Here is a 25272-nt window from a genome sequence, read left to right as displayed (position 1 = left end):
TCCTAGGTTCAAGTGATTGACCTGCCTCAGCTTCCCAAGTAGCTGGGATTACAGGTGCCCGCCACCATGCCCAGCTAATTTTGTTTTTGTATTTTTTAGTAGAGACAGGGTTTCACCATGTTGATCTGGCTGGTCTTGAACTCTTGACCTCAGGTTATCCACCTGCCTCAGCCTACCAAAGTGCTGGGATTACAGGTGTGAGCCACCGTACCCAGCCTAAATACGTGTATATTATTTAGTGATGTAGAAATGTAAAGTTTCCCGTAGCAGTTAAGTAGTTTAATAATTTAGTTATTCTTGCACTTAAGATGGTAGCAAACACAATACCAGCCATGTGCCAGTCTCAGACCTTTACATATAATAACTAATTTTATACTCATACTAACCCTAGTAGGTAGGTATCATTTTTTTTCTCCTTTTTATTGTAGAGGAAGCCAAGGCAGAGAGTTTAGTAACTTGTTCAAGGTCATGCAACTAGGAGTACCAAGATTGGAACTCAAGAAGTATGTTTCTGGATTTGAACCTAGGCAGTACTGGTTCCAGAATCGTGCTGTTAATCACCATACTGCTTCTCAGAATCTTCAGACTTATTAAAAGTCTCACTCACTATCTTGGTACTTTATTTTTATTTATCAAGGATAAAATTGGCTTTTTTTAGGAACTTCATGTGTATGTCTGCCAGGATTTCAGATGATCTCTAATAATGGAGGACCTGCTATAATTTGTAAAAAGTGCCCAGAAAACATGGTGCGTATAATTTATTTTAAAATAACTGTAAAAAGTAGTAAGTTAAGTGACTTTATTTTTCAAACTCTAATTTAAAATTTACTCTGTTTCCCCACAGACTTTAAAATTATTATGCTAACTTTATTTTTACCAGAGTAAATTTTGGGAGATCAGTGAAATTTTATGCAAACTTGGAAAAAACAGAAATTTATGTCTTTTAAAATCTGAAATCCAGAAAAACTACAAAGCTGTAAAAATTTAAGTTTTTGTTTTTAATTGTAGAATAACTTGGTTATGAAGAAAATTAGATGGATAAGGTATATATAGAGCAGTTTAGGATGTGTGCAATTTGGGATTTGTTTATTCTTTGACTGGTGTAAATGGAGTTCAATATGTAAGATCCACCATGTCAATAGTTTATATGATTACAGATGTTCATAATGATATCTAAGGTGTAATTATTTCATAAAATATCAATTGCATTAATAAATAGGTTAAATAATGTCTGTTACTGTTTTGTTAGTAATTTCATCATATAGTAATTTTTGAAAAATTAGTAAATTGTTTATATGATAATTTTCAATCAACGTAAGTATATTTTTCAATCATTTTGGATAATTAAGAGTCTCTGTGTAATAGTTCTGACATTTATAGCAGTGTTTCTTCTCATTGTCGTATAAAACAATTCTGGGAATTTAATATGAAGTTGTCATCCCAATTTACAGGATCTGATTATCATTTTGATATTTATTTTATATCTTTGCAAATATTGATCCTAGCTGAATTACCCATGATAAAAAGCTGCTAATGAAAAGTGATCCCACACAGATTACTTTTTCTTTTTAAGTTCTTGTAATTTTAAAATTGTCCTATATAGGACAATAGGCGTGGTGGCTTATGCCTGTAATCTCAGTACTTTGGGAAGCCAAGGCCAGTGGATCATGAGGTCAGGAGTTCGAAACCAGCCTGGCCAACATGATGAAACCCTGTCTCTACTAAAAATACAAAAATTAGTTGGGTATGGTGGCACATGCCTGTAGTCCCACCTACTTGGGAGGCTGAGGCAGGAAAATCACTTGAACCCGGGAGGCAGAGGTTGCAGTGAGTCTAGAGATTGTGCCACTGCACTCCACCCTGGTGACAGAGCGAGACTTTTGTCTCAAAAAAAAAAAAAACTTTACTAGTACAAGCCATAAGTGGATAGAAGAAAATATTCTCATAAATCAATTTGAACAACTATGTGTATAATTTATATTTCACAAAATTCACGCATTTTTAATCACCTGTGTTGGCCAGGCTGGTCTCAAACTCCTGACCTCAAGTTTTCTGCCTGCCTTGGCCTCCCAAAATGCTGGAATTATAGACGTAAGCCACTGTGCCTGGACTAAATTTTTTTTTATGTATTTGAATTTTTAAAAATTAGAATAATGTTTTAGACAGGTAAGATTAAACTGTTAACTGACTATTGATTCAATCTTTTTGTGTTGTGTCGTGTTTTATATTTGTAAATGGAAAAATGAAATGACAAATAATTATGAAATTAGGCATCCATTTGAATTAAAGATCCTGAAGAAGAAAACTGTTATCCAGAGTTAATCCTTTAATAGTTGTCAGGACTTAGTAATAATATAGAGCTTAATTTTGGAATATAAGCATGAATTATCTCTCCAAGGAATTTTTATGTGGCTCATATATGTATGACTTATTTGAATATTCACTTCAGTTATATACTCTTGTGGCATTTTGAACTTACATGATTAAGGAAAAGAAAGTTAATTTAAAAAGAGAAAAACATTTTTTTCTTTTAATTTAGAAAGGTGTTACTGAGGATGGCTGGGACTGCATTTCTTGCCCTAGCGGCTTAACTGCAGAAGGAAAATGTCACTGTCCCACTGGTCATATTTTAGGTAAGAATTAGATTCCTTACGAAAAAGTAGTGATAAATCTTCATTTGTGTGTGTGTGTGTGTGTGTGTGTGTGTTTTGAAAAGGGCATTGATTTAAATAGTTAGGTATTTACTTAATATTTTTTGCAGCTCAAGCAATCCTTCTGCCTCAGCTTCCTGAGTAGCTAGGACTGTACACATACACCACTGCAGCTGGTTAAGTTTTAAATTTTTATTGAGACTGGGTCTTTATGTTGCCCAGTCTGGCTTTGAACACCTGGCCTCAAGAGTTCCTCCTGCCTCAGCCTCGTAAAGAGCTGGAATTATAGCCATGAGTCACCGTGTCCAAACTATGCACTTAAGTAAGAGAAAAACATATTTGTTATTGGAAAAGGTAGGCCATAGTCCCTGTACTTTGGAAGGCCAAGGCAGGTGAATCGCTTTAGCTCAAGAGTTCGAAACCAGTGTGGGCAACATGGTGAAACCCCATCTCTACAAAAAACGAACAAAAAAATAAAAATCATTCAGGTACGGTGGCACATGCCTGCAGTCTCAGTTACTCAGAGACGAAGGTGGGAAAATTTGAGCCTGGAAGGTGAGGCTGCAATGAACCGAGATGGCGCCACTGCACTCCAGCCTCTACCACAGGGTTAAGACCCTATCTCAAAAAAAAAAAAATGTTAAAAAATCATTGTTTACAGGTGATTTGATTGTATGTTTAAAACACCCAAGAGAATGACTAAAAACTAGGGTTGTGCGTGGTGGCTTACGCCTGTAATCCTAGCACTTTGGGAGGCTGAGGTGGGCGGATCACGAGGTCAGGAAATTGAGACCATCTTGGCCAACATGGTGAAACCCCGTCTCTACTAAAAATACAAAAAAATTAGCTGGGTATGGTGGCACACGCCGTAGTCCCAGCTACTCGGGAGGCTGAGGCAGAAGAATTGCTTGAACCCAGGAGGCAGAGATTGCAGTGAGCCGAGATCACACCACTGCACTACAGCCTGGATGATAGTGCAGACTCTGTCTCAAAAAAAAAAAAAAAAAAGAAACACCAGCAACAAAAAAACTATTATAAGCAGTGATGGAAGAAAAGACCTCATTTACAGTAGCAACAGAAAAGAAAAAATACATAGGCATATTCTTTCTTTTCTTTTCCTTTCTTTCATTTTTTTGAGTTGGAGTTTTGCTGTTGTTGCCCAGGCTGGAGTGCAGTGGCGTGATCTCAGTTCACTGCAACCTCCACCTCCCAGGTTCAAGCAGTTATTCTTACTCAGCCTCCTGAATAGCTGGGATTACAGGCTTGGGCCACCATGCCTGGCTAATTTTGTATTTTTAGTACAGACAGGGTTTCTTCATGTTGGTCAGGCTGGTCTCAAATTCCCGACCTCAGATGATCCGCACACCTCAGTCTCCCAGAGTGTTGGGATTACAGGCGTGAGCCACTGTGACTGGCCTTGGCATATACTTTAGAAGGAATGAGCAACATAATTAATTGAAGGAATTTGTGAATATTACTGAGGAATATGAAGGCAGGCTTTTATAAGTGAAGATGCATTCTTTATTTTTGAATGGGAAGATTATATATTAGAAAGATGTCAACTCTCCTACCAGTCTATATATTTTAAAGGATCTTAGTAAATTCTATCAGGATATTCTTTGTTTTGAGGTAATATAGAAGTAGATTTTGAAGTTTATCAGGAAAGATATATGAAAAGATAAGAAAATACTGGGAAGGGAAAGAAGGAACTACCCCATCAGATATTATGCATGTTATAAAGCTACTATAGTAACATGTATGACAGGCATATGGGTACACAGACTGATTGATTAAACTTAAACCAGATAATCAGAATAGATTCAATTTTTATGGGAATTTTGTATGTGAAAAAAGTGACATTTTATATATGTGGAGATAAGACTGATTAATGGTGTTGAGAAAACTGAGAAAACACTAAGTTAGGTTTCTACCTTATTTCTGAGAAAATTAAACTTCAAATGAGTGAAATATTAATATGAATAAATATATGAAAGTTCTTAAAGAAAATGTAGGAAAAATGTGTGTAGTTTTGCTGTAATAGGCCTAAGAATGACCAAAAATACTCAATCACTTTGGAGACCTATGTGGGAGAATTACTTGAGCCCAGTAGTTTGAGACCAGCCTGAGCAACATGGGAAGACTCTGTCTCTACAAAAAGAAAAAAAGAAAAAACCACAGAAGGAAAAATTGGTAAATTTACAGAATGCCGTAAAATTATAATACCAAAAACCAAACTACAAACTAAAGAAAAATATTAATGCATACAATAGACAGAGGTCAAAGTTCTTCAACAAATGTGAAGCTCCTTCAGATAAATAGAGTAAGATGAATAGCCCAATTTTTAAAACAGCCAAAAATCATGAGTAAAGTTCACATAGAAAAATATATATATTTAACTTTATTTTATTTTTTTTTAAGATGGGGTTTCACCATGATGGCCAGGCTGGTCTTGAACTCCTGACCTCAGGTGATCCACCCACCTCGGCCTCCCAAAGTGCTAGGATTACAGGCGTGAGCCACCGCACCCGGCAGTAAAAAATATTTTAACATGAGAAAAAATGTTCAACCTTACTCAGAGTAAGAAGTACATTAAAGCCAAAATGAGATTTTATTTTTAACCTGCCAGATTTTATTATAAAAATTATTTGGCCTGGCCCGGTGGCTCACACCTGTAATCCCAGAACTTCAGGAGGCTGAGGTGGGTGGATCACCTGAGGTTAGGCGTTCAAGACCAGCCTGACCAACATGGTGAAACCCCATCTCTACTGCAAATGCAAAATTAGCCGGGTATGGTGGTGAATGCCTGTAATCCCAGTTACTTGGGAAGCTGAAGCTGGAGAATCACTTGAACCCATGAGGCAGAGGTTGCAATGAGCCAAGATTGTGCCGTTTTGCTTTAGCCTGGGCAACAAGAGTGAAACTCTGTCTCAAAAAAAAAAAAAAAAAGTTTTCAACTTTGGCAATGCATTTTTAAGAATACAGGGAAACAGTCATTCATTATGAGTGGAAAATTATAAGTTGGTGCAACCTCTGTGGAGAGCAAATTTACAGTACTAATCAAAATTAAAAATACAGATTATCTTTGCCCAGAAAGCTCTCATCTAGAAATTTCTCATTTGAATACACTTAATTGTATGCATGAAGAAGTGTTCGAATGTTTTTTTCTTGCAACATTATTCCTAAGACAAAAGATTGTGAACAATTTAAGAATCTGTCAAGATGAGATCAAATAAATTATGATATAGTCATACAATGCAATAGTCATACAAAGGTATAGAATGCAATCATGGAAAAATAAAGAGGCAGCTCTACACATTGCTATAGAAAGAAATCTAAGGTATATTGAGTAAAAAAGCAAGATATAAAATAATTTATTCATTCATCTACAAGTATTTATTGAGTACCTGCTGTTTATCAGCAGGTACTGTTTTATGTATTTGGTATGCCATTATTTAGCTTTTAAAAGACCATTATATATGCATATGTGCTTGTATATGCACAGGCTATTTCTGAAAAAATTCATAAGAAACTGGTAACAATGTTGCCTCCTGAGTGAAGAACTGAGTGCCTGGGAATGGTGGGAAAGTGACTTAATTTTTATTTTATTTGTTTTCTTTTTTGAGATGGGTCTCACTATGTTGCCCAGGCTGGAGTGCAGTGGCTAGTCACAGGCACAATCCTACTACTGATCCGCATTGGAGTTTTAACCTGCTCCGTTTCCAACCTGTGCCGGTTCACCCCTCCTTAGGCAATCTGGTGGTCCCTCGCCCCCGGGAGGTCACGATATTAACGCTGAACTTAGTGCGGACACCCGATCGGCATAGCGCACTACAGCCCAGAACTCCTGGGCTCAGGTAATCCTCCGACCTCAGCCTACCGAGTAGGTGGGATTAAAGGCATGCGCCGGCGCACCCGGCTAAGTTTTATTTTAAATCCTTTTGTGCTTGATGCGGTGGCAGACGCTTGTAATCCCAGCCCTTTGGGGAGGCCTAGTGGGCAGATCTTCTGAAGTTCAAGACCACCCTGGCCAACATGGTGAAACCCCATCTCTACTAAACATAAGAAAATTGGCTGAGCATGGTGGCAGGCGCCTGTAGTCCCAGATACTTGGGAAGCTGAGGCAGGAGAATTGCTTGAACCCGGGAGGCGGAGGTTACAGTGAGTGAGACCACACCACTTGCGCACCAGCCTGAGTGACAAGAGCAAAACTCTGTCTCAAAAAATAAAATAAATTCTTTTGTGCCTTTTATTTTTATACTTTATTACCCATTCAAAGATTAATTTTTTAATTTAAAAAATTATGTTTTATCTTTAAATTATTTTTTAATTTTAATAATTATTTTTGTAGCAATGGGAGTCTCACTATATATCTCAGGCTGGTCAAGCAATCCTCCTGCTTTGACCTCCCAGTGTGTTGGGATTACAGGTATGAGCCACTATCCCTGGTCTTTATTTATTTATTTATTTATTTATTATTTTTTAAGACAGGGTTTCACCATGTCGGTCAGGCTGGTCTTGAACTCCCGGCCTCAGGTGATCTGCCTGCCTTGGCCTCCTAAGTGCTTGGATTACAGGCGTGAGCCACCACGCCTGGCCTATTTATTTATTTTTTAGAGACAAAGTCTTGTTTTGTTACCCAGGCTGGATTCAAACTCCTGGGCTTAAGCAATCCATGTCACCTGGCTTCTTAGTAGTTTTGTTGGCACCGTTGCCTCCATTGAAAAGATTAACTAGATTCTCATAGTATTTGGGGGGTCTATTCTTAGGGATGGGAGTAATGAAAGTTTTATGACTTGGATGGAAATTTGAATTTATTTCATTTCATGATGTACTGTTTCTACGATAAATTTTAGGATTATGGAAAAATCTCTAATTTTAAATTTTTCATTATCTTTTTTTTTTTTTGATGGAGTTTTGCTCTTGATACCCAGACTGGAGTGCAATGGCACGATCTCGGCTCACCGCAACCTCCGCCTCCTGGGTACAGGCAATTCTCCTGCCTCAGCCTCCTGAGTAGCTGGGATTACAGGCATGCGCCACCATGCCCAGCTAATTTTTTGTATTTTTAGTAGAGACAAGGTTTCACCTTGTTGACCAGGATGGTCTCGATCTCTTGACCTCGTGATCCACCTGCCTCGGCTTCCCAAAGTGCTGGAATTACAGGCGTGAGCCACCGCGCCCGGCCATTATCTTAAAATTATATTAAAATCCAGATTTTAATTATAAATTTGGAATAAAAACTGGCATTATTTAAAGTAGTGCAGTTCAATAGAAATACAGTGCAAACCAAATATGTAATTTTTAATTTTCTTGTCTACACATTAAAAAATAAAAAGAAGTGAAATGAATTTTAATACTATATTTTATTTAGCCTAGTATTATTTAAAATATTATCATTTGAACAGGTAATCAAGGTGAACAGTTTTTGAGATGTCTTCGTTCTTTTGTTCTTTTTTTTTTTGAGATGGAGTTTTACTCTTGTTGCCCAGGCTGGAGTGCAATGGCACAATCTCAGCTCACTGCAACCTTTGCCTCCCAGGTTCAAGCAATTCTTCTGCCTCAGCTTCTATACTGCTTGAGACTACAGGCGCCCAACACTCCATCTGGCTATTTTTTGTATTTTTTAGTAGAGACGGAGTTTTACCATATTCATCAGGCTGGTCTTGAACTCCTGACCTCAGGTGATCTGCCCGCCTCAGCCTTCCAAAGTGCTGGGATTACAGGCATGAGCCACCATGCCCAGCCCATTCTTTTGTTCTTAATAAATCTTTGAAATTTCAATTCTGGCTAGCCACATTTGAAGTTGGCAGTAGTCATAGTGGCTAGTAGCCATAGTCGACAGTATTGGACAACACAAATTAATACCAAGACAAAGTGCATACTAATACGCTTGGTATCAGCCATGTGTGTAAGTCAGTTAATTACTGAAAGAATAAAAACTAGTCTGAAATCTTACATAGTTAACCACTCAAGTTATGTTTCTATTACTGTAGCTATGTTATTGTGATTCTTCTAATTCTTCATTCCCTAAATTAGATGCTTGCGATATATCTGTGGATCAGAAGCAGGGGAAAGCAACATTCTTTGCTGCTTACTCTGAACAGTGGCTGTGACATTTAGTGGCCCCTTTGGGTTAGGTTACAGCTGTGGAAACAGTATTTTGCTGTTTTAGATGGTGCTGTTATGTGATTAAAATTCTCTATGGTGCAAGAGAAGGGAGGGAGAATAGGGTATTAGTTTACATATTTTATCATGGAAGTCCTCTCTGGAAAGGTGACATCTAAGAAAGACTTGAAGGAAGTGAGGGACAGAGCCAAGAGGATGACTGAAGAACATCATTATAAGCAGAGGGAATAGCAAGTACTAAGGTCCTAAGATGGTAGTATATTTGACATTTTTCAGAGAACAGTAAGTATGCTAATGTGGCTAAAGCAAAGAAGTAAAGTGGAAGCGTATGGGTCTGAAAAGCTGGGGATGATAGTGTGCAGATCATGTAAGACTTTATGCTATGTTAGTGACCTTTCGAATTGGTCTTTGTGAGATGAGAGGCCATTTGGAAGGTTTTAAACAAGAGAGTGACATGATCATACTGAAGTTTTAAAAGGTTCACTCTAGCTCCTTCATGGAGCACAAAACCAGTACTCTAGTTAAGAAGCTGTTAAAAGCCCAGGTGATAGATGACAGTACTTGGGCCAGAGCTCGCTCACTTGCCTTCTTTCTTTCTGTCTCTCTCTCTCTCTTTCTTTCTCTCCTTCCTTCCTGCCTGCGTTCCTTCCTTTTCTTTTCTCTCTTTCTTTCTCTTCTTTTTGTTTTTTTCTTTTCTTTTCTTACAGGATCTTGCAGTGTCACCTCAGTGTCCTGAGTAGCTGGGATTACAGGCATGTGCCACCACACCTGGCTACTCTTCTCCTTTTTTTTGGTGGAGATGCGGTTTTGCTGTGTTATCCGGGCTGGTCTTGAGTGCCTGGGGTCAAGCAGTCCTCCTGCCTTGGCCTCCCAAAATGCTGGGATTACAGGAATGAGCCACTGTACCCAGCAGGCCATGGTATTAGTTGTATAGGTAGAGAGAATAATTCTGTTTCCGAACATATTTTGAAGAGAGAGCTGACAGGGTTTGCAGATCTATTTTTTATTTTTATTTTTTTAATATGGAACGTGAGGAGACTCTTAAGGACTGGGGCCAGAGTAAATGGTCAAATGGAGCTGCCATTTATTGAGATAGGGATGACTGTAGGAGGAAGAAGTTGTTCATCTTTACTTTTGTTGAAGTTACTTTTTACCACCATGTACAAACTTAAAACTATGGATAAGACCACGGTCCTCTCTGACCACTTTTCCCAATGCTGATTTTCTATTGCTCCCTCAACCCCATAGTAATTGGTTATTTTGGGGGGTGTGTGCGCGTTGCGCACACACACGCGCACATTCAGAATTTTTTTCTGTTTTGTTATAAGGATCTATATTATGTAGCCACAGGAAACATCGTGGTATATTTGCTTAAATGTTTCATATACAAATATTAGTCTAGCATACTTTTTTCAGTTAATGATAGATATGCCCTGATGCTCTGTTAGATTTACCTGATTCTTTTTTGTTTTTTTTGTTTTTTTTTTTTTTTGAGACAGGGTCTTACTCTTGCCCAGGCTAGAATGTAGTGGTATGATCTCAGCTCACTGCAACCTCGACCTCCCAGGTTCAAGCGATTCTTGTGCCTCAGCCACCTGAATAACTAGGATTATAGGCACATGCCACCACGCCTAGCAAAGTTTTTTTTTTTTTCTTTTTTTTTTTAGTAGAGCTGAGGTTTTGCCATATTGGCCAGGCTGGTCTTGAATTCCTGGCCTCATGTGATCCACTCACCTTGGCCTCACAAAGTGCTGGGATTACAGGCATGAGCCTCCTCATCTGGCCTTAGCTGATTCTTTTTGTTTGTTTGTTTGTTTATTTTTTTGAGACAGAGTCTCACTCTGTCTCCAGGCTGGAGTGCAGTGGTATGATCTTGGCTCACTACAACCTTCATCTCCCAGGTTCAAGAGATTCTTCTGCCTCAGCCTTCTGACTAGCTGGGACTGCAGGCGTGCGCCACCATTCCCGGCTAGTTTTTGTATTTTTAGTAGAGACAGGGTTTCATGGGGTTTGCCAGGATGATCTCGATCTCTTGACTTCGAGATCTTCCCACCTCGGCCTTGCGAGTAGCCGGGACTACAGGCACATGCCATCACGCCCAGCTAATTTTTTTATTTTTAATAGAGATGATTTCACAGCAGGCTGGTCTTGTGATCTTCCCACCTCAGCTTCCCAAAGTGCTGAGATTACAGGCATTCAGCCACCGCAGCCAGCCACCTGATTTTAAAAAATCTATTCCATAGTATTTTGTAGCATGGATATACCACCATTCTGGTATTTTAAATATTCATGTTGTTTCTAACAAATAATGCTTCAATGAATATCCTTATATACATGTTCAAGTGTTTCTGTAGGTTAAGTATGTAAATACAAAATTGTACTGTTGTAAGGATGTGAATTTAAAACTTTAATAGACACTACTAAAAGCCTTCTAAGTTGCAGAAACTTATTAGTAACCTATGAAAATATTTACTTCCCCATCCCAGTGTAACAGGAACGTATAGATAAGAGGTAAGAAATTTTTTGAGGGAAAAAAACACTTAATTTTTATGATGACTTGGAAAATTACTTTCTATATTTTACTATGTGAGACTAGGGAAGGCATCACTTCTCTTTTTTTGAAGGCATGGACAGGGTACAAAAGCATTACTTCTCTATACTTAATTATGGAGATACTTGTTATGCCTTTAATGCAAATAAAGTGTTTTGAGAATTATTCGAATAATTGTTACAGTTGGGTTTTGTTAAATATTTTCTAAACATGTAGAAGCTGGTATGTTTACTATGAGTTACATCTTTATTTTGTTTCTGAACTGTTTAGTGGAAAGAGACGTTAATGGAACATTGTTGTCTCAAGCAACTTGTGAGCTCTGTGATGGAAATGAAAGCTCTTTTACGGTAGCAAATGCTTTACAAGACAGGTATGCAGTGTGATGAGAGCTGACTTCATTAATGTCATCTTATATTAACGTATAATCTATACTTTTTTTTTTTAATAATCTATACTTTTAAGAGTGTTTTTCTCTCGTATCACTTGCTTCTCACAATAACCCAAGGAAGGATAGAAGTAGACATTAACAGATACAGAAGCTGAGGCCCAGAGCATGAGGCAGAATAGGGTTCAAATTTTGGTCCAGTCTATTAGTTATTTGACCTCGGATGGCTCATTACTTCACAATCCCTTGTCTTTGGAATGCTGATATACCACCCATTTCATAGGCTATAATGGCTCAGAAACAAATAAGTAAAGTTCTTAGTGTAGTGCTACATAGTAACCACTCTGTAAAGGGTAGCTATTTTTTTTGTTACTATGTAATTTGTCTATAATCTATAATATAATTATATGCTAAGTACTGTGCTAAAGCCCTTATGTATTATAATGTTATATAGAAAAAAAATTGTATACTAATCATAACCCAGGTACCCTAATTTATAGTCTCATTTTCTGTTACTTCCTATTCCCCCTTTGTGCGTATGTTTGTGAACCATAGGTGTACACGCGTGCACGCGCACACACACACACACACACACACACACACACCTCTGCCTGCCTATGTGCGTCCCTCTAACTTAAGCATGTTACACCAAATTTTTTTCTTTTTTTTTTTTTTTTTGAAACGGAGTTTCGCTCTTGTTACCCAGGCTGGAGTGCAATGGTGCGATCTCGGCTCACCGCAACCCCCGCCTCCTGGGTTCAGGCAATTCTCCTGCCTCAGTCTCCTGAGTAGCTCGGATTACAGGCATGTGCCACCATGCCCAGCTACTTTTTTGTATTTTTAGTAGAGACGGGGTTTCACCATATTGACCAGGATGGTCTCGATCTCTTGACCTTGTGATCCACCCGCCTCGGCCTCCCAAAGTGCTGGGATTACAGGCTTGAGCCACTGCGCCCGGCAAGCTTCTTTAATTTTTTTTGTGTGAGATGGAGTCTGGCTCTGTCACCCAAGCTGGAGTACAGTGGTGCAATCTCAGCTCACTGCAACGTCGGCCTCCTGGGCTCAAGATATTCTTCTGCCTCAGCCTCCTCAGTAGCTAGGACTACAGGCACATACCACCATGCCCAGCTAATTTTTGTATTTCTAGTAACGACAGGGTTTCGCCTTATTGGCCAGGCTGGTCTCGAACTCCTGACCTCGTGATCTACCCGCCTTTGCTTCCCAAAGTGCTAGGATTACAGGCGTGGGCCACTGCACCCAGCCTTCTTTAATTTTTTTAGAGGCCTACATCATGACTTCCTTTGAGGGACAGTTTTTTCTTTAGTTTCCAGGTTTAATACAGAAAATAGTTGAGCAGCTTTTCTAAGGGCTAGTTAGTGTTGGATTATCTTTTCTTTAAGGCTGACCTGAGTTACAGCATCCAAATACTGATTACTGGGCTGATTCCCAAGTTTGCCCCTCTAATATTTCCCCAAGCCTAGTCTTTTTTATGCCATGTGCCAGCCCCACTCCTACCTGCTCTATCTTGCAAGTGATGAACACTCATGTATTTTCTTATCACTGTCCTCACTGGTCCGGTACCCTCCGTCTCTCTACTCTACGTCATTCATTAATGAAAGATATGAAGTATTTTCCTAAAGTAAACAAAGATGATAAATAGAATTTATTTAAAAGTCTTGGTTGTAGGTTTGCTAGGAGCTATATATACATTTCTCTTTAACTTATGCTAACTTTTTACTTTGTGGCACATAAAATAAGGAAAGAATATTTGATATAACTAATTGTAAAAATTGATTGGGTTTATTTATGTGAGTTTGTTGGTCTCTTTTTTTTTCCTTCCACAATGTGCATTTTGATATTGGTCTCTTTTGTTAGTTGAGTGATATAATTATCTTTGATATTCAGAATTACTCATTCTGTAAAGTCCATTTAGTTAAAACTCTTCTATTATTGATTAGTTTTATTTACTTTATACTTTGCTTTGTAACACAGAATGGTCTAAAACTATTCAAATCAGTGTTATTTTAAATTTGTTTGATATATTTTTTATGTAACTGCTCACTGAATGAATCGAATCCATTGTTTAGAAAGACAGCTTTTCTATTAAATTAGGTTTAGTATAATTTATTCACATTTTAAAAATTATTATTATTATTATTTTTAAATTATTTTTGTTATATTGAACAGGTGCATCCGATGTGAGCCAACGTTTGTCAATACCAGCAGGTCCTGTGCATGTTCAGAACCTAACATTTTAGTAAGGCTAAGCAAATTGATGAAGTATATATATTTTTATTTCAGTTGCTTATGACTTTTCATAACCTTCTATTTTTTTCCCTCATTTGTTTATGAAGACAGGAGGATTATGTTTCAGCAGCACAGGGAGTTTTCCTCTACGTAGAATTTCAACTACACGTTATGGAGAGGTTGTGAGTATGTTTAAATTTTTTTGTTCTGTTGTTAAGGAACTTTCTACATTTCATTCATTAGTAATTAATTTTGGGCTAAAATGAGAAACACTTTTGTGCAAATCATTTGAAAACAGAAACACATATCAATCTAAGAAACATTAGTCTAATAATTCATTATATTTCTAAGTACAGTACTCAGTCTGTACCTTAGTCTGTTTGTTTTTCAGTACGTTACAGAACGTTTACACCAGAAACGTCTGGTATATGTCCTGTATAGGATGCAGTATAATACATTTAAGGGGCCAGATGCAGTGGCTCACACCTGTAATCCCAGCACTTTGGGAGGCTGAGGCGAATGGATCATGAGGTCAGGAGTTCGAGACCAACCTGAGCAACATGGTGAAACCCGTATCTACTAAAAATTTAAAAATTAGCCGGGTGTAGTGGCATACACTTTTAATCCCAGCTACTCAGGAGGCTGCGTCACAGAATAAGACTCCCTCTCAAAAAATAAATAAATACGGCCGGGCGTGGTGGCTCATGCCTGTATTCCAAGCACTTTGGAGGCCAATGCGGGCAGATCACCTGAGGTCGGGAGTTCAAGACCAGCCTGACCAACATGGTGAAATCTCGTCTTTATTAAAAAAAAATACATACATATGTACATACATACATACATAATACATTTAAGGCACCAGAAACTCTAGATTTGAAGCCTGGATTTGCAAGTCATTAGTTTTGTATCCTTGAACCTTGAGAAAGTTCCAAAACTTCAGTTTATTATCTGTAAATTTGTCATAATGAAAGTACCTTTATCACAGTGCCTGTACATAGTAAGCATTAGATAAATCAGGATTATTCTTTTTTTCCCTTTTTTTTTTTTTTTTTTTTTTTGAGATGGAAGCTCTGTTGCCAGGGCTGGAGTATAGTGGCACTGTAACCTCTGCCTCCCTGGTTCAAGCTATTCTCCTGCCTTAGCCTCCTGAGTAGCTGGGATTACAGGCACCAGCCACTATGCCTAGCTAATTTCTTTTTCTTTTTTTTATATTTATTTAAAGATGGGGTTTCACCTTGTTGGTCAGGTTGGTCTCGAACTCCTGACCTCAGGTGATCCACCCACCTTGGCCTCCCAAAGTGTTGGGATTACAGGCATGAGCCACTGCATTTGGCCTTAATTTTTTTTTATTTTTTAGTAGAGATGGGGTTTCACTATGTTGACCAGGCTGGTCTCAAACTCCTGACGTCAGGTGATGCACCCACCTCAGCCTCCCAAAGTGCTGGGATTATAGGCGTGAGCCACCTTGCCTGGTCAGGATTATTCTTATTTGGCCAGATTGTTCCTTATTTTATGGATGAGATTATTGAGGCCTAGAGTTAGAGCTTTGGCAACAGGTGCTGGTGATAACTAGTTCTAGGGTTTGAAATGGGAAGTAAGTAGATGAATTGTAATTAAAGAGATCACAAATCCAAGAGAATAAGAGTTAGATGAGTAGGAGTTAGAATAGGAATTCCAAACATTGAGGATGCCTTAGTATGTCAGAGCTTGGGGTGGACAGGCTGTGATCTGGTTGTTAATATCATTATTGTTAATATTATTGAATATAGGAGTGATTAAGAGGACTGTGAGGGTAGCAATGATGAGGTTGGGATCTAGGATCTTGAAGAATCAAGCAAAAATTCCTCTCCTCCAGTACAGTATTGTGAAGAAGACAGGCAAGTACAAAGTAGTCACAAGACGACAAAGTAAAAGCTAAAATACGTGTATACATAGGAAGCTCTGAGATTATATAATAATTGGCTCATCTGTAACAAGGTACATGTCTTCTGGGGCATTCTTCTCCAGATTGGAGTGAATGTGTGTATATGATTATTAAATTTGCAGGTATTAATTTTCCTTTTTTCTTTTTTCAAATAGTTAAGTTGAAATAATTTTGCTGGAAATCTCAACAATGGCTCTTTGTTCTTTCTGGTCTGAGATCCCCAATCACTTAGTGGTCATTTCCCTTTAGCTTCCTCCAATCTGGAACCAGGTCCTCAGTGTTTCCTGTTTTTCATGAATGCAACAGTTTTGAAGATTACAGGCCTTACCATCCTACAGATACTTTCCTCATATTCAGTACCTGCTTGGCTAAAAGCCACAGAGAAGATGCCATGTTCTTCTCAGTGCACTGCATCACATCCAGGGGCACACAATATCTACCTGTGCCACCACTGATGCTGTTAACTTTGATCACCTGCCCTAAAGTCACAATGGCTACCATAAAGTTACCATTTTCCATTTGTAATTGATTAGTACTCTGTCAGGAGTATTTCTAAGATTACACTTCCTCACTAACCCTTAACCCACGAGTATTAGTCTCCATTGTTGATGCTTGCCCTTAACAACCACTACTATGATGGTTGCCAAAGGTTAATTTTTGATTTCCACCCACATTTGATTACTTCCACATTTATTAATTGACATGCTATTGTAAGGAAGAACAATCTCTTCTTCCCCATGTATACACTTACTTTTTTTTTTTTTTTTGAGTTGGAGTCTTTCTCTGCCACCCAGGCTGGAGTGCAGTGGTGCGATTTCAGCTCACTGCATCCTCTGCCTCCTGGGTTCAAACGATTCTTCTGCCACTGCCTCCTGAGTAGCTGGGATTACAGGTGCGTGCAACCACGCCTGGCTAATTTTTTTGTATTTTTAGTAGAGACAGGGTTTCACCGTGTTGGCCAAGATGGTCTCAATCTCCTGATCTCTTGATCTGCCCCCTTTGGCCTCCCAAAGTGCTGGGATTACAGGCATGCGCCACCACGCCCAGCCTATATACTTACTTTTAAAAATTAATATCCACATGATTTATGGGTTTCTAATTTATTCAGTTAGTTATAATCTAGTGTACTCATTATTTGTTTTGATGCTCAAATTGTCCTATATCTGACCAATAAAAGTCTTTTCAAGTTGGCATCTGCATTTTTTTTTTTTGGACATGTCCCGATCATTCTTTCAACATTTGCTTACTTTGTGATACAACAAGATTTCTAGGTTGATCTTGTACTTTTCCACTTTTCCTCCCTCAGCCCTGAAATCAGCCATTTCTTTTTCTTTTCTTTTTTTTTTTTTTTTGAGATGGAGTTTTGCTCTTGTTGCCCAGACTGGAGTGCAATGGCTCGATCTCAGTTCACTGCAACCGCTGCCTCCTGGGTTCAAGCGATTCTCCTGCCTTAGCCTCCCTCCCAAGTAGCTATGATTACAGGCATGTGCCACCATGCCTAGCTAATTTTTGTATTTTTAATAGAGACGGGATTTGTCCATGTTAGTCAGGCTGGTCTTGAACTCCCAACTTCAGGTGACCTGCCTACCCTGGCCTCCCAAAGTGCTGGTATTATAGGCATGAGCCACCATACCCAGCTGTAGTCAGCCATTTCTTTAATTAGTTTTGAAGAAGAATATTTAGAAACCAAGATTAACACAATATGTCCTCTCAGCAAACATAGCTAGGAAATATACACATATATGCATATACACATGTATGATTATTTCTATGTCTGTGTATATATACTAAAATAAATGGGCCAGGCACAATGGCTCATGCCTGTAATCCCAGCACTTTGGGAGGCCGTGATGGATCCCTTGAGGTCAAGAGTTTGAGACCATCCTGGCCAACAAGGTAAAACCTTGTCTCTACTAAAAATATAAAAATTAGCTGGATATGGTGGTGCACACCTATAATACCAGCTACTGGGAAGCCGAGGCAGGAGAATTGCTTGAACCTGGAAGACAGAGGTTGCCGTGAGCCAAGATCGCACCACTGCACTCCAGCCTGGGTGACAGAGTGAAACTCTATCTCAAAATAAATAAATAAAATAAAATAAAAATAGCAGACACATATACCTTCAATTCTGAAGTTCTTTCTAACCTTTCCTTTTGATTCAGGGTTCTTTCTAACCTTTCCTTTTGATAGTTTTACGTATCTTCTCCAGTGCTGAAAATCTGGGGTTGATTATCCTCCATTTATTCATATGGTCAATGTAACCAATCTTCCAACCCCTTCACTTTCTCTTCCACCTCCACATTCTCCCTCCTCTGATAGCACCTTGCAGTCGACTCATTGTAGACTTCTTTGATAGGTGGGTAGGGAGGTTCCATCCTTAGTGCTGTTCTGATTCAGTTAATGTATTTCATTTAAACATAACAGATTTCTAAAAATTAAAACTAAATTTAAAAAAAGACACCTCAACCCTCCCCAGTACTTTTTGGGTCCCACACGCAGACACTGCAGCGGTGACTGGAGGATGGGGCACTGGGAACAGGAACGACACCACCATTGGGCCTGGGGCACCTGAGGGACAACTGGAGCGCTCCAGGAGAACTGCAAAAGTCTAGCAGAGCAACACCGGTGTGGGCAGGGAAGGGCAGCCCGACAGGCTGTCGGGGCAGCTCCTACCACTGAAAAGAAGGGCTGCCTGCAAGGCAACAGCCATAAGAGGCCAGCAATGGGTGCTTGCTGCCTCAGAGGACCCCCCAGTACTGCCAGTGTCACAAGGCAGAGGGTGGGGGACTCAAGGTTAACCGGATTACGCATCCTTGTATCCCACATACTTCCCAAGGGCAGGGAGGAGAGGCGAGGGGCCCATAGGAGGAATGAGAAGAGCGGTCCCATTTGCCATGAATGTCTGTCCCTCATCTGTTGAGGCTCAGACCTGGCCAGGGAGAGCGTGACATCACCACAGCAATTGTGCGCTAAACATACCAGTTCTGAACACTGATTCTTTCCTAAGGACCGGTTTAGAATTCCTGATTTTAAGTCATGTTGCAACTGGTATTCAGACTGTTCCATGTAGCCAGTGTATAAAACATATAAGCAGGCCGGGTGTGGTGGCTCAAGCCTGTAATCCTAGCACTTTGGGAGGCCGAGGTGGGTGGATCACCTGAGGTCAGGAGTTCAAGACCAGCCTGGCCATCATGGTGAAACCCCGTCTTTAAATATATATATATATATATATATATATATATATATATATATGCAGAATCTAGTTAAGATGGTTTGACTACCCTCACCTAGTTCTCAGTTTGCAAGAATGAGAACTCGGTTTTATCCAAGTATTTGTAGGTCAGTCAGATCTTAAGGAATTGTTTATGGTAATTAAACTCAGAAGAGATTAGATTAATTGATAAACCAGAATACATGTTTATTAGTTTATGTTGAGACTGTAATTGCAAATTAGACTGAAATACTTGTATTGACTCCATAACATACATTCTTCCTAATTGGAAAAAATCTGCTTTCAACATTAGGGTCAGCAGTTTTCTTAGAGAACAAAATTGGAACGTAATTCTATTTGTATAATTTTGTAACGAGGCATCCAATCCTACTCATTCTACTTGTGGAATATACTTGCCAATCAGAAAACAATTTTTACATATATGAGTTAGTATCTCCCCATTCCCTTTCCCTCAGACATTAATAGTACAATAGCTTTGTGGTTTGTGTTTTTCCCAGCTTTCATTTTGAACAATTTCAAAATTGCAGGAAAGCTGAAAGAATAAGACAATGACTATGCATATGTCTTTAACCTAGGTTAACAAATTATTAATGTTTTCCCACATTTGCTTTCTCTCTCTGTATATTTGTAAATATATACACACATAGTTTTTTTTGTTTGTTTGTTTGTTTTTAATTGCATTTTAGGTTTTGGGGTACATGTGAAGAACACGAAAGATTGTTGCATAGGTACACACATGGCAGCGTGATTTGCTGCCTTCCTCCCCTTCACCTATATCTGGTATTTCTCCCCATGCTATCTCGCCCCAACTCCCCACCCCTACTGTCCCTCCACTATTTCCCCCCAAAAGACCCCAGTGTGTGATGCTCCCCTCCCTGTGTCCATGTGTTCTCATTGTTCAACACATGCATAGTTTTTTCTTCCCCTGAGCCATTTGAAAATAAGTTGTAGACATAATGGCATTGCACTCCAAATACTTTACTGTGGATCTCCTAAGAGTAAGGCATTTTCCTAGAATCACACCCAGGGAATTTTAAATTAACATAATAGAATTAACTAATACCCATTAATTCCCAAATTTTCCCAGTTGTTCAAAAGTGTTCTTTATTCTCTCTTCCTTTTTGAGGGGAAGGGAGACCTAGGATCCAATCAACGATCCCACATTGCAGTTAGTCTTTCTAGTGTCCTTTAGTCTAGAACAGATCCCTGCTTCACTTTGCTTTTATGGTTTTCTCTTCTGTATTTTTCTGGTTGTTTTCTCATTATTAGACTCAGTGAAACACATTTTTGCAAGATGTTATATAGATGTTGTATACAGCCCATTGCATCACAACAAGGAGATGTAATGTCTGTCAGGTTGTTCAGTTATTGGTGATACTAAATTTGATTGCTAGGCCGGGTGTGGTAGCTCCACGCCTGTAAACCCAACACTTTGGGAGACCAAGGTGGGTGATCACCTGATGTCGGGAGTTCAAGACCAGCCTGGCCAACATGGTTGAACCCTGTCTCTACTGAAAATATAAAAATTAGTGGGATGTGGCAGCAGGCTTCTATAACCCCAGCTACTTGGGAGGCTGAAGGAGGAGAATCGCTTGAACCCAGGAGCCGGAGGTTGCAGTGAGCTGAGATCACACCATTGCACTTCAGCTTGGGTGAGCAGAGCAAAACTCCATCTTTAAAAAAAAAAATTTTTGATTTCTTGGTCATAGTTGTGTCTGCCACTTCTTTCCATTGTAAAGGTAATGTGATTAATACTTTAGTCTGCAGTTTAACTTTGAGACTATATAAATATCCATTTTAGCATTCATTAACAAATCTTGCTTGTATCAATTATTAAACTGGTCATTTCTGATAAAAACTCTATTATTCCCTCTACATTTATTAGCTAGCAGTTGTCTGTAGAAGCAGTTTACTTTTTCTCTATGCTTTTTCTTTTTAAAGCTTTGTTATGAACTCATAGAATCTTTGTTTATTCATTGTGTTATAATCTGTTACTGGTATTCTTTTCGAAGTTCAAGTTGTACCAAATTTGAACTTCCTTTCAGCATAGCTCCTGTGTTGTTTTGATGTGACTTCTTTAGACTTTAGGTATTTCCTTGGTTTCTCTATACCATGTTCCAGACTCATTTTGTATATTATATTTTTTAATAGTTCATAATATTCTGGCTTATGCACTGAAATTTGTATAATTGCATCTCCAGAGAATATTTAGGTTTTCAGTTATTAATTATATTGCTGTCAACCATTTTATGCACTAAATATGTTTTCCCATTTGTAGGGATAATTGCCTTAAGATAAATTTCCTAAATGTTTCTAAATTTCTGGGTTAGAATGTATGGATATTGCTTTATAAAAGTATCATGCAACTTTCACACTATCAGTGGCATTGTATCTGGCTCCATTTTACATGCATTTGTCAGTACTGTTGTGTTGCATTTCATTTTTACCTGTGTGTGTGTGTGTGTGTGTGTGTGTTCTTCAGCCTTCTGTGCATATGTTTTTTTCTTACAGAATATTTTTTGCCTATTAAAGATAAGAAAATAGTACCTCATATTTTTTTTTTTTTTTTTTTTTTTGAGACGGAGTTTCGCTCTTGTTACCCAGGCTGGAGTGCAATGGTGCGATCTCGGCTCACCGCCACCTCCGCCTCCTGGGTTCAGGCAATTCTCCTGCCTCAGCCTCCTGAGTAGCTGGGATTACAGGCACACACCACCACGCCCAGCTAATTTTTTGTATTTTTAGTAGAGACGGGGTTTCACCATGTTGACCAGGATGGTCTCAATCTCTTGACCTTGTGATCCACCCGCCTCAGCCTCCCAAAGTGCTGGGATTACAGGCTTGAGCCACCGTGCCCGGCCAGTACCTCATATTTTTATTACAGATTTATCTTATCGCTGTGGTCCCATGTTCATATAATTTAGTTATATCATTTCTGTCTGTTCCCAGACAATTTTCTCTGAATGGTGCTTCTTAGTTTCTCATATTTTAGCAAGATGTGCAGATAAGCTTTAAAGCAGTGGTTTTTAACCAGGGGTTTGTTATCTATAGCCTTCAAAACCCATGTAATTGCCTTGATCTCATCTGGAGACTCTGATGCTTTTTTGTTTGTGATGAAGCCCAGCATTTTTTGCTTTTAGAAAGTTCTGCAGGTGATTGTGATGCCCACCATTGTTTGAGAGGCACCATTTTGGAAATTTGAAATGATTTCCCCCATTTTTTTGTTGTTGTTGTTGCTTGCCAATTTGGTACAGTATTTATAATAATTCTAAACCAATAAATATTAACCACTCAATACTAAGTCAGGATCTATTGTTTTTTCTTTTGTTTGCCACTATATTTTTTATGTTAGTGAAATAGGCATGTAGTATTTTTGGATTATAGACTCATTTCGTCTCTTTATAACTTTTGCCTAAGTGTCATGATTTTATAATGCAGTCCTATTTATAATAACTGACATTGGTTAAAAATCAATTTTTGTATTCCTATTAGTATCTGTTTTTCTACTAACATTGTGAAAGTAATGTGAGACACTTCTCATTCTGCAATATGCATATTGGCATCATTTGAACTTAAAAATAAAATTCATCTTTTTGTTTACAGGGCATGTATTTAACTTCAGAATGGTTTGCAAAGTATTTGCAATCATCAGCAGCTGCATGTTGGGTAAGTTTGAATTTTTATTTTTTTTATTTTTTCAAAGATGGGGTTTCACCATTATGGCCAGGCTGGTCTTGAACTCCTGACCTCAGGTGATCCACCCACCTCGGCCTCCCAAAGTGTTAGGATTACAGGCGTGAGCCACCACACCCGGCCTGAATTTTTTAAATAAATTTCCTTTCATTTTGAAGAATTGTACCATTTTTTAACCGAGATAATAAAAGTTTCTTTCTAAGTAGCTATAGCATCTTGGTCATAATTTTATAAGAAGAATAAACCCTTTCTAGTGGGCTGAAAGAGAATACATAAAGAAGATGTTATTTAATGTATACAAATTGAATGTCTCCAAGCTTTTTTAGCTGAAAATGAGTGTTAGGGGAAACTGACTGTCACTTAGTAAATGTTTATTGATGACCTGCTGTGTGCCAGGCCCAGTTCTTAAATTAGGTTACATATTTTAGAAAAAGAGAAAAACAATCCCTCATGGAGTTACAGTCTAAGTAAATGTCAGGTTGTGCTAAGTGCTATGAAGGCAAATAATTAAGAGTAAAGAACATAGAGCGGGTGGGGGATGCTATTTTATGTAGTGATCAGGGGCAGGCACCTCTGATAGGGCTGTATTTGAGCAAAGAACTGAAAAAAGTGTGAGCGAACCATGCAAACATTGAGGGGAAGTGTGTTGTAAGCAGAAACCATAGCAGGAGCAAAGGTATCAAAGCAGAGTTTACTGACTTATTCATACTTAAGAGAAAAGGAGGCGGCTGGAGTGGCTGGAGCAGAGTGAGCAGGGAAAGTGGAGTGGAGATGAGGTCAGGGATATAGGGAGCAGCTATGGCAAGGACCTGGGGCTTATTTTAAGGGAGATAAAAGGATTTTATACAAAGGAAGACATGATAGAACTTCAGTTTTTGAAAGGATTATTGTGGCATGGAGAACAGAATTTGTTGGGATAAGGACAGAAGCAGGGAGACCATTTAGGAGAGTATTAGAGTAACTTGAGTGAGAGATAGTGGACCATTGCACAAGATGGTACTATGGAAATGAGACAAAGGTTTACTTTCAGCTACGCTTTGAAGATTTAGCTTACAGGATTTATTCATGAGCTGGATATGGGGCAAGGGAGAAAAAAAGTTCAAAGTTTTTCATGTGAATAAGCATAAAAATGGAATTGCCCTCTCCTGATAGGGAAAACTAAGAAAGTAGGTTGAGAGGCAAGCTCAAAAAATGGTCTTATTTTGTTGTTTATAAAGCAGATTACTTAAACAAAATGGGTTAGATTTTATGTGTAAACTCTAGTATACAAATTATTATTCTTCCAAATATAGTCTAATTGTTTTTTTTAAAAAATGTGCTATGAGTTTTTCCTTAGTTCTTCTTTCAGTTTCTTGTCTTTATATTTTAGCCTAAAATTTGCAATTAAAATGTTCATGTTATTTCTCTTCCCATGTGGAAAGTTTATTTTCTACTTAAGCCAGAGGAAAGGTTTTAACAAGCAAAAGAAAAAAAAAATTAGCAGAATAGGTTAAAAAAAAAAAATGTTTTTTTGAGATAGAGTCTCACCCTGTTGCCCAGGCTGGAGTGCACAATCTCAACTCACTGCAACCTCTGCCTCCTGGGCTCAAAATATTCTTCTGCCTCAGCTTCCCAGGTAGCTGGGACTGCAGGTGCATGCCATCACACTCAGCTAATTTTTGTATTTTTAGTAGAGACAGGGTTTTACCACGTTAGCCAGGCTCGTCTCAAACTCCTGACCTCAAGTGATCTGCCTGCCTCGGCCTCCCAAAGTGCTGGGATCATAGGCGTGAGCCACTGCACCTGGCCTAGAATAAGTAAAATTAAAGTAAAATTTTTATATGAACTTTTGCATAGACTGTTCAGGTTCATGTTACTTTTCTTTGCCATTGTTCTGTTATAGGTATATGCCAATCTAACATCTTGTCAAGCTCTTGGAAATATGTGTGTGATGAACATGAATTCTTACAACTCTGCCACATTTGATGCTTGTCGACTATTTCAGTTTATCTTTGAAAATACTGCTGGACTGAGCGCTATTCATTCTATTTCATTTTGGTAAGGATATTTTGATTAATGAAATGTTATTTTTACTGAATTCATTATATTAATATATTCACAAATATTAATAACAAGAAATATTTATTCTCCATTATTAAAACAGTTGTAACTGTTTATAGGAGACAGAATCTTCCTTGGCTGTTTTATGGAGACCAGTTAGGATTAGCACCTCAAGTGCTCAGTACTACTTCTCTTCCTACAAATTTCAGTTTCAAAGGAGAAAACCAGGTAAAAGTCTCTAATATCATTAGAGGATAACTACAAAATTTGATTTATAATTTTAAAAGGTAATAAAACTACTAAATTTGATTTACAATTAATTTTAAAAGGTAATAAAAAAGTTACAATTCTTGTCTTTTTAGGTTGTTGCTACAAACTCAGTTACTAAACTAAATATGAATGTCAGCAACTTATAACAACTAAACA

The 25272-nt window shown here is 38.4% G+C and overlaps 1 protein-coding gene across 4 annotated transcripts in view; it reads left to right on the top strand.

Annotated features, from left to right (window-relative positions):
- The window catches only part of TMEM67 (transmembrane protein 67), a 93348-nt gene that overhangs the window by 3866 nt on the left and 64210 nt on the right, over window positions 1–25272 (top strand). For 3 of the 4 annotated variants that reach the window (XR_012514068.1, XR_012514069.1, XM_003938764.3), the window contains exons 2-9: window positions 659–747; window positions 2540–2633; window positions 11599–11698; window positions 13901–13970; window positions 14068–14142; window positions 22717–22779; window positions 24689–24843; window positions 24966–25074. Coding sequence is in view for 2 of the 4 variants with exons in the window: in XM_003938764.3 (XP_003938813.1) it covers window positions 659–747; window positions 2540–2633; window positions 11599–11698; window positions 13901–13970; window positions 14068–14142; window positions 22717–22779; window positions 24689–24843; window positions 24966–25074 (755 nt within the window). In the remaining 2 variants the exon portion in view is untranslated. The remainder of the gene's footprint in view (window positions 1–658; window positions 748–2539; window positions 2634–11598; window positions 11699–13900; window positions 13971–14067; window positions 14143–22716; window positions 22780–24688; window positions 24844–24965; window positions 25075–25272) is intronic. The other variant, XM_010349403.2, reaches the window with a different exon arrangement.

The sequence above is a fragment of the Saimiri boliviensis genome, chromosome 15, assembly GCF_048565385.1.
Source record: "Saimiri boliviensis isolate mSaiBol1 chromosome 15, mSaiBol1.pri, whole genome shotgun sequence".
In the NCBI taxonomy this organism is placed as follows: domain Eukaryota; kingdom Metazoa; phylum Chordata; class Mammalia; order Primates; family Cebidae; genus Saimiri; species Saimiri boliviensis.
This window is presented reverse-complemented; position numbering and strand designations above follow the sequence as displayed.